The sequence below is a fragment of the Pseudophryne corroboree genome, chromosome 3, assembly GCF_028390025.1.
Source record: "Pseudophryne corroboree isolate aPseCor3 chromosome 3, aPseCor3.hap2, whole genome shotgun sequence".
NCBI classification, from domain to species: Eukaryota; Metazoa; Chordata; class Amphibia; order Anura; family Myobatrachidae; genus Pseudophryne; species Pseudophryne corroboree.
Window position 1 is genome coordinate 332,861,675 of NC_086446.1, and position 10,271 is coordinate 332,871,945.

General features: G+C 46.5%; 1 protein-coding gene across 2 annotated transcripts in view; it reads right to left on the reverse strand.

Moving 5' to 3' along the window:
• Positions 1–10,271, reverse strand: part of LOC135055460 (ubiquinol-cytochrome-c reductase complex assembly factor 1) — a 406,324-nt gene that overhangs the window by 193,030 nt on the left and 203,023 nt on the right. For both annotated transcript variants that reach the window (XM_063959573.1, XM_063959572.1), the window contains exon 6: positions 10,106–10,163. In XM_063959573.1, the coding sequence (XP_063815643.1) occupies positions 10,106–10,163 (58 nt within the window). The remainder of the gene's footprint in view (positions 1–10,105; positions 10,164–10,271) is intronic.

Genomic DNA, 10,271 nt, shown 5'->3' on the forward strand with positions numbered 1-10,271 from the left:
GAGATCAACTTGGAATTACCCCCCATGTGTAGATTGTGAAGATGTTGTTTCATGTCTATGTGATTTACTTACCACCAGCCTTTCAGCTTGTTTCTGTTGAGAGGCTGCTGATTCCTGTAATGGATGTGATAACCCACAGGTGGAATGTTGCATGTAAGGGTTAATAGGATAACCTATCCCTGGTATAGGAGCTGGCATTATCCGCTCAGCTATACTGGATAATGTCTGGCCAAAAGTAGTACATGGGGGTTCAACGTGAACCTGTGCCTGCCTCGGATTATTCAGGAGTCTTTGGTGAAAGCTAAAACAATTTGCACATAATCCATTTTGAACCAGATCCTGAGAGGTTAAACCAGCTTTGCAAGACAAACATGACATCAGTGTTGGTGCTGCTGTGGAGAGTGTATCCTCCTCACCCTTGCCTCTCTTATACATGATAAATAAATCACACACCTTTACAGTGTTAACTACACAAATTGTGACTGCAAACACTTGACAATTTGTTAAAGTGACATACAATCCGATCCCCCCCTACTTTGCACCAGCATTGAGGATTGGAATACACAAAAACTAACAAAAAATAGTAAAGTCAGCAATCACACTAGCAATCAGTCACAGGTAATACATAGTATAAAAAGCAATATGAGCACAATCAACTAGAGATACATTTCAAGTATGTAGGAGAGACATATTACTGCATTACCTTATATAGGAGTTTAGACGTATTCAGTCGCACAACAAAAGAAAACAGCAGCAATACAGACTCATATGCATCAGGCACTTATCCAACTATTCGTACCAAAGGTAGATAGAGACTTAGTGCTGTATCACCCAGCTCAGGAGAGTGGGATACAGGGAGACTTCACCCCGCTTTCAGGATCAATCATTACGTTATTGAACGCTGAGTGCATCCAGACGCTATTAGTGTACACAATCGCCCCGTGAACCTACAGTGAACACAGACGCTCAAGTGAACACCAACACACCAGTCATACAGCTGCCTATGCTGCGACTGGGTCCTTTTAGATACACAGCGTCTCAGACGGAAGCGCAAACTCTGTTCATGGCGGGAAACTTGGAGGAAAACTGGTCATGAACTGGGGGGAGGGGCAACCAAGGGAGCGTCTTACTCACTGCTGACATCAACCCTAGGGATCGCGGCCTTATACTACCCCTGGAGCCTATTATCCCTGAGGCCTAGCGCTGGTGCACCCGAGGTGGCAGCCGCGTCAGCGACTGTTCGGTGGTCTCCATCCCGAAACAGTGCGGCTGTGTCTCGCGTTTCCTCTACTAAGCGGAATCGATGCCTTACCTACTCTTCGTGCTCCAGCCACAGCCTGGTAACGTCTGCTTGACTTGCCAGTACAGTACATCCTACTCAGACGCCCGCCGAAACAGCACTGTACACGTGGGTAAGCGTTGTCGCGACCCGTCGGGGAGTTGTTGGAGTGACTCTTTCTAAGGTACGTATAAGACACTTTTTAGAAGTAAGATCGCTAAAAAAATAATAATAGTAAGACTATAAAAATAAAATAAAAAAGCTTATGGCCGCTAAAAACCAGCAGCTCATTGACCATGGTCCAGCTCCTGCCTCACCAAACAAAAAACTGAATTGGCTGAGCCAGGAGGCGGGGATATAGGGACGGGGCTGGATGCATTCTGGGAGGCCGAAAGCTTAGATCGTTTGGTGTCAATCCGCTGTCGCTACCTCATATCCCAATGTTATCCTGTGGATAACCTGTGGACCCTGCAGGAGAAAAGAGGTGATGGGTGCATATACGATATTGCAGCCATCACCTCTTTTTTCCCTTTATCTCAAGCAATAAAGGGATTATTAGTGTGGTGTCTGATAAACAGACATGAAATTAAGCAGAAAAATTCTGGGGCCATGAGATGGAGAGAAACTAACCTCTCAAATCTTCAAAACTATGAAATGCGGTTCCAAGGTGTCTCATGAATTAAAAAGGATTAAAACAAAGTATTTTAAGGGGGGAATCAATGTGCCGCAGTAATTTACCGCAGGATAATTGAAGCAGCAGGGATATCCAATTAGAGCCGGCAGCAGCCCGCAGGATGCGATTGACAAAGATTTATTTTCTAGCCTAAGCAGGCTCGAAAATAAATCTTTGTTAAATTGCCCGTTTGTGGGTGCTGCAAGTGTGTTAACACATAGGTCCAGGAACTTAAACAGCATTCTATGAGTTAACAGGGTAATTTCCAACTAAAAAAAAGGGACTGTAATTGAATAACCCTGGTGTTAAAGCCAGAGGCTACCACTCTATTTTCCGTCTAGTAAATTACAGCTGCTAATTGAATCCCCCCTAGGGCTCTACTTGGAGTGCAATTTGTGTATCTGGAATATGCCTGCAAGCACACAAACTCTCCACAATGTTTTGAAGAATCCTTTGTCAAAATATAGTAGATCCCAATCTGATTTTGATAAACATTCAGAAAGCATAAAGGGGTTATATACTTGCCTATTTCATAACTGCATGTTGCCTTAAACAGCCATGGACAAATATACATCAAATGCAGTTCAGTTACGGTTGTGAATAGAATGGTCTCGATTCAATTTTGTGTGACATTAATAGGGCCGGGAATGAGGACTCGGAGCTACTGTATTCAATTGTCCTCATTGCTAGTCGGGAGATGGCAATTCTCTAGAGAACCAGCATTCTCTGACTTAAGCGTTTGCTGCATTTTTCTGTTTAAGCCACACTAAAGGCAGAAAACAGCATTGCGGCACTAGTTTAGTTTAGTCAGCTATCTGATCGCAACCTCAGGAGAGGTGTTCGCAGAAATCCTCTAGATGGGCATAAAAGTGCGATCAATTAAATAGCTCTCGGACCGCCTTCCTGGACTAAAAACATTGCACAGAATTGAATCAAGCCCAATGAAGCCAATAAAAGTCAAGCAATATAAGTTATTTTTTTTTTTACATTAAAAAATAAGATTTTACTTACCGGTAAATCTATTTCTCGTAGTCCGTAGTGGATGCTGGGGACTCCGTAAGGACCATGGGGAATAGACGGGCTCCGCAGGAGACATGGGCACTTTAAGAAAGAATTTATATTCTGGTGTGCTCTGGCTCCTCCCTCTATGTCCCTCCTCCAGACCTCAGTTAGAGAAACTGTGCCCGGAAGAGCTGACAGTACAAGGAAAGGATTTTGGGAATCCAGGGCAAGACTCATACCAGCCACACCAATCACACCGTATAATTTGTGATAACTTTACCCAGTTAACAGTATGAACAACAGAGCATCAGATCAACCCTGATGCAACTATAACATAACCCTTTTTTAGGCAATAACTATATACAAGCATTGCAGAAGAAGTCCGCACTTGGGACGGGCGCCCAGCATCCACTACGGACTACGAGAAATAGATTTACCGGTAAGTAAAATCTTATTTTCTCTAACGTCCTAGTGCATGCTGGGGACTCCGTAAGGACCATGGGGATTATACCAAAGCTCCCAAACGGGCGGGAGAGTGCGGATGACTCTGCAGCACCAAATGAGCAAACACAAGGTCCTCCTCAGCCAGGGTATCAAACTTGTAGAACTTTGCAAAAGTGTTTGAATCTGACCAAGTAGCCGCTCGGCAAAGCTGTAATGCTGAGACCCCTCGGGCAGCCGCCCAAGAAGAGACCACCGTCCTAGTGGAATGGGCCTTAACTGATTTTGGCAGCGGCAATCCAGCCGCAGAATGAGCCTGCTGAATCGTATTACAGATCCAGCGAGCAATAGTCTGCTTTGAAGCAGGAGCACCAAGCTTGCTGGAAGCATACAGGATAAACAAAGATTCTGTTTTCCTGACCCTAGCCGTTCTGGCTACATAAACCTTCAAAGCCCTGACCACATCAAGTAACTCGGAATCCTCCGAGTCAGTAGTAGCCACAGGCCCCACAATAGATTGGTTTATATGAAAGGATGAAACCACTTTCGGCAGAAATTGTGGGCGGGTCCGCAATTCTGCTCTATCAGCATGGAAAACCAGATAAGGGCTTTTATGTGACAAAGCCGCCAATTCTGACACACGCCTAGCCGAAGCCAAGGCTAGTAGCATGACCACCTTCCACGTGAGATATTTTAATTCCACCGTTTTGAGTGGTTTACACCGGTGTGATTTCAGGAAACTCAACACCACGTTAAGATCCCGAGGTGCCACTGGAGGCACAAAAGGGGGCTGAATATGCAGCACTCCCTTTACAAACGTCTGAACTTCAGGCAGAGAAGCCAGTTCTTTTTGAAAAAAAATGGATAGGGCCGAAATCTGGACCTTAATGGAACCCAATTTTAGGTCCAAAGTCACTCCCGACTGTAGGAAGTGAAGGAAACGGCCCAGCTGGAATTCTTCCGTAGGGGCATTCCTGGCCTCACACCAAGCAACATATTTTCACCATATACGGTGATAATGTTGAGCCGTCACGTCCTTCCTAGCCTTTAGCAGCGTAGGAATGACCCCATCTGGAATGCCTTTTTCTGCTAGGATCCGGCGTTCAACCGCCATGCCGTCAAACGCAGCCGCGGTAAGTCTTGGAACAGACAGGGCCCCTGTTGCAACAAGTCCTGTCTTAGAGGCAGAGGCCACGGGTCCTCTGTGAGCATTTCTTGCAGATCTGGATACCAAGTCCTTCTTGGCCAATCCGGAACAATGAGTATTGTTCTCACTCCTCTTTTTCTTATGATCCTCAGCACCTTGGGTATGAGAGGAAGAGGAGGAAATACATAGACCGACTGGAACACCCACGGTGTCACCAGTGCGTCCACAGCTATCGCATGAGGGTCTCTTGACCTGGCGCAATACCTCTGTAGCTTTTTGTTGAGGCGGGATGCCATCATGTCTACCTGTGGCAGTTCCCACCGACTTGCAATCTGCGTGAAGACTTCTTGATGAAGTCCCCACTCTCCCGGGTGGAGGTCGTGTCTGCTGAGGAAGACTGCTTCCCAGTTGTCCACTCCCGGAATGAACACTGCTGACAGTGCGCTTACGTGATTCTCCGCCCAGCGAAGAATTCTGGTGGCTTCTACCATCGCCACCCTGCTCCTTGTGCCGCCTTGGCGGTTTACATGAGCCACCGCTGTGATGTTGTCTGACTGAATCAGAACCGGTTGGTCGCGAAGCAGGGACTCCGCTTGACGTAGGGTGTTGTATATGGCCCTTAGTTCCAGGATGTTGATGTGAAGGCAAGTCTCCTGACTTGACCACAGACTTGGAAATTTCTTCCCTGTGTGACTGCCCCCCACCCTCGGAGGCTTGCATCCGTGGTCACCAGGACCCAGTCCTGAATGCCGAATCTGCGGCCCTCCAGAAGGTGTGCACTCTGTAGCCACCACAGGAGAGACACCCTGGCCCTGGGGGATAGGGTGATTAAACGATGCATCTGAAGATGTGATCTGGACCATTTGTCCAGTAGATCCCATTGAAAAGTCCTCCCATGGAACCTGCCGAAGGGAATGGCCTCGTATGATGCCACCATCTTTCCCAGGACTCGCGTGCAGTGATGCACCGACACCTGTTTTGGTTTTAATAGGTTTCTGACCAGTGTCATGAGTTCCTGAGCCTTCTCCATCGGGAGATAAACCCTCTTCTGGTCTGTATCCAGAATCATGCCCAGGAAAGGCAGACGAGTCGTAGGAATCAACTGCGACTTTGGAATATTTAGAATCCAGCTGTGTTGTCGTAACACTTCCAGAGAGCGTGCTACGCTGTTCAGCAACTGCTCTCTTGACCTCGCTTTTATGAGGAGATCATTCAAGTATGGGATAATAGTGACCCCTTGCTTCCGCAGGAGTACCATCATTTCCGCCATTACCTTGGTAAATATTCTCAGTGCCGTGGAGAGACCAAACGGCAACGTCTGAAATTGGTAATGACAATCCTGTACAACAAATCTTAGGTACGCCTGATGAGGTGGATAAATGGGGACATGAAGGTATGCATCCTTTATGTCCAGAGACACCATAAAATACCCCCCTTTCAGGCTTGCGATGACCGCTCTTAGCGATTCCATCTTGAACTTTAACATTTTCAGGTATATGTTCAGGGATTTTAAATTCAATATGGGTCTGACCGAACCGTCCGGTTTCGGGACTACAACATGGTCGAATAATAACCCCCTCCCTGTTGAAGGAGGGGAACCTTGACCACCACCTGTTGAAGATACAATTCGTGAATTGCAGTTAACACTATTTCCCTCTCGTGGGGGGAAGCCGGCAGGGCCGTCGGTGAGGGGGCATCTCCTCAAAGTCCAGCTTGTATCCCTGAGACACAATATCAATTGCCCAGGGATCCAACAGGGAGTGAACCCACTTGTGGCTGAAATTACGAAGACGTGCCCCCACCGGGCCTAGCTCCGCCTGTGGAGCCCCAGCGACATGCGGTGGATTTTGTAGAGGCCGGGGAGGACTTCTGTTCCTGGGAACTAGCTGTGTTGTGCAGCTTCTTTCCTCTGCCCCTGCCTCTGGCAAGAAAGGACGCACCTCAGACTTTCTTGTTTCTTTGTGATCGAAAGGCTGCATTTGATAATGTCGTGCTTTCCTAAGGCTGTGCAGGAATATAAGGCAAAAGATCAGAATTACCAGCTATAGCTGTGGAGACCAGGTCCGAGATCCCTTCTCCACACAATCCTCAGCCTTCCATATGCCTCTTAAGTCGGCATCACCTGTCCATTGCATATTCTACAGGACACGTCAAGCAGAAATCGACATAGCGTTGACTCTAGAACCCAGTAGACTAATGTCTCTTTGGGCATGTTATATATATATATATATATATATATATATATATATATATATATCTTAAGACAGCATCTTTAATATATATATCTATATATATATATCTATATATATATATCTATAAATATATACACACACACATATATATATATATATATATATATATATATATACATATACATACATACTAGGGTCTCAATCTCTGCTGATAAGGTACCTGGCCACGCTGCTATAGCGCTATAAACCCATGCCGACACAATCGCCGGTCTGAGTAGTGTATCAGAATGTGCACGCTATCTGTTAAGTCAGGGCTACCTTTTGGGCAAACGTGACACCCTAGGGGAAGATTCCCATCGTATCCTGGCCCTAGTAGGGAAAGGATACTCCCTGAGAATTCTTTGTGGGAAACTGCAGTCTCTTGTCTGGAGATTCCCGCTCTTTCTCATCATGAGAGGAGGGAAATTTACCTCAGCTTTCTTCCCCTTAAACATGTGTACCCTTGTGTCAGGGACAGATGAGTCATCAGTGATATGCAAATCATCTTTTATTACAATAATCATATATTGAATACTTTCCTGCCATTTTGGCTGTAACTTTGCATTATCATAGTCGACACTGAAGTCAGACTCCGTGTTGATATCAGTGTCTATTATTTTGGATAGTGATCCTTGAGAGACTCTGAAGGTCTCTGCGACATAGGGACAGACATGGGTAGATTCCCTGTCTGTTCTCTAATCTTTTGTGCAATAATTTCACCTTAGCACTTAATTACACATATCCAAACAGGTGTCGGCGTTGTCGACGGAGACACCCCTCACACACACACATTTGCTCCATCTTCTCCTTAGGGGAGCCTTTTACCTCAGACATGTCGACACACACGTACCGACACACCACACACTCAGGGAATGCTCATCTGAAGACAATTCCCCCACAAGGCCCTTTGGAGAGACAGAGAGAGAGTATGCCAGCACACAGCCCAGCGCTATTAACCCAGGAATAACACAGTAACTTAATGTTAACCCAGTAGCTGCTGTTTTTATTGATTTTTGCGCCTAATTATGTGCCCCCCCCTCTCTTTTTACCCTCTTCTACCGTGTATCTGCAGGGGAGAGGCTGGGGAGCTTCCTCTCAGCGGTGCTGTGGAGAAAAACATGGCGCTGGTGAGTGCTGAGGAAGATGCCCCGCCCCCTCAGCGGCGGGCTTCTGTCCCGCTTCAATGTACAATTTTTGGCGGGTGCTCATACATATATACAGTGCCCAACTGTATATATGTGTACTTTTTGCCAAAGAGGTCTCAATTGCTGCCCAGGGCGCCCCCCCCCCCCTGCGCCCTGCACCCTTACAGTGACCGAAGTATGTGAGGTGTGTGTGGGAGCAATGGCGCACAGCTGCAGTGCTGTGCGCTACCTCAGTGAAGACTGGAGTCTTCTGCCGCCGATTTCGAAGTCTTCTTTGCTTCTTATGCTCACCCGGCTTCTGTCTTCCGGCTCTGCGAGGGGGACGGCGGCGCGGCTCTGGGATCGGACGACGAGGGTGAGATCCTGTGTACGATCCCTCTGGAGCTAATGGTGTCCAGTAGCCTAAGAAGCAGGACCTATCTTCAGAGAGTAGGGCTGCTTCTCTCCCCTCTGTCCCACGATGCAGGGAGTCTGTTGCCAGCAGAGCTCCCTGAAAATAAAAAACCTAACAAAATACTTTCTTACAGCAAGCTCAGGAGAGCTCACTGAATAGCACCCAGCTCGTCCGGGCACAGATTCAAACTGAGGTCTGGAGGAGGGACATAGAGGGAGGAGCCAGAGCACACCAGAATCTAAATTCTTTCTTAAAGTGCCCATGTCTCCTGCGGAGCCCGTCTATTCCCCATGGTCCTTACGGAGTCCCCAGCATCCACTAAGACGTTAGAGAAAATGGGTTAGTATTTGGGGAGCAAAAAGTGGAAGGATGGGTCACATGGGTGGAGGTCTTACATTGAGTTTGTGTGATTTCCCCCCCAAAAAATTAAAAGGAAATGAGAGGCACTTATCTTATTAGAGGTTAAGCAACATCGAATGCGGAAAAAAGCTGTTTTTGGCACTTTTTTCTGATGTTTCACCAATATTTTTTTTACAGGTTATCCAATTTGGTTGCCTTAAAAAAAATACATCCTCTCCCGAAAACACACAGGTTCAGTGAAATCTGTGTGTATTTGATAGAAACAGCCCCGTTTTCGCATAAAAACAGGGCTGTTTCCAGGTATTTGGTTTCGCAGGCGAAACAAAACCCCCGATAACCACAGAAACCTGAAGTTTCCCATACCCGCCACAGCAGCAGGCTGGGACTGCAGGGAGGGCACTGCGGCCCGGGAGCCGGCACTCAGTGCAGTGACCCCTGGTGGGGAAGCCAGGGCAGCGCAGTGAACCGCATCCCCCTCTTCCCCCGCCCCTGGCCACGGTCACATCAAGGGAGCAGTCATATGATTGGGGGGAGCAGGAGGTGCAGCGCTTCACTGGGAGCTGTCAGTAGCCAGCACCATGGTGCAGCAACAGGTAACACCCGATAAGCCGCCGCTCGTGCCGGCTTATCGGGGCTAATAGGATAGCCCTGGGTGATATAATTACCTGCGGTAATGTACTGCGGGGTAATTGGATATCTCCCTACATGTACATAATGAGTTTTGAATCTGAAAGATAAACAATAGAATACATGGCTGTAGGTAACTGCTTTAGGAATTCTACATCACACATACACACAGGGGGGAATTCAATTAGCCGTAGTAAATTACCACAGCTAATTGATCCCCAGGGGGTAATAAAATTATCCCCCGATAGCCGGAGGCAGGAGAAACAAAAGGGGCAGATGTATTAAGCCTGGAGAAGTGATAAAGCAGTGATAAAGTAGTGATCAGTGGAAGGTGATATCGCACCATTCATTACGGGTTTGAAAAATGACAGTGAGGAGCTGATTAACTGGTGCATTATCACCTTCCACTTATCACTTCTCCAGGCTTAATAGATCTGGCCCAAAATCCCTGATAAGTGCAGTGTTTTCACGGCTGAGATCGCTAATACACATTGATCAGGGAACTTATTCTGGATAATGTGTGTTTTCACATGAAAACAGGTGCGGTGAAAACGGGGTAACTGAATTACCTCGGCAAAAAAAAATTGCCGTAAAATGGGATTTTACAGCCACAAAACGGACTTGCGAGTAATTGAATTCACCCCTTAAATGCCATGCAAAATGTATTGAACAGCAATTACACAGGATTGTCGCTTAGCATGTATCATGTGACATTGAAAAGGTGACAACTTTCAGAATGTGCCAAGTACAATCAACTGCAATTCAGCACATAGCATATACAAAAGGTTCTTGTATTTCCTACTTACCATACATGTAGCTGAGTCACAAGGAACCAAGAATTCAGTGTATCAGGTAGACTACATTCTGGATTCAAAAGAAGAGATTGGTTGTTTAAAATGACATCTACATTTTTGGGTATAGTTTCATTATTATAGTATTTGTCAGTATTAAGTACAGGAGGTATGCTATTAT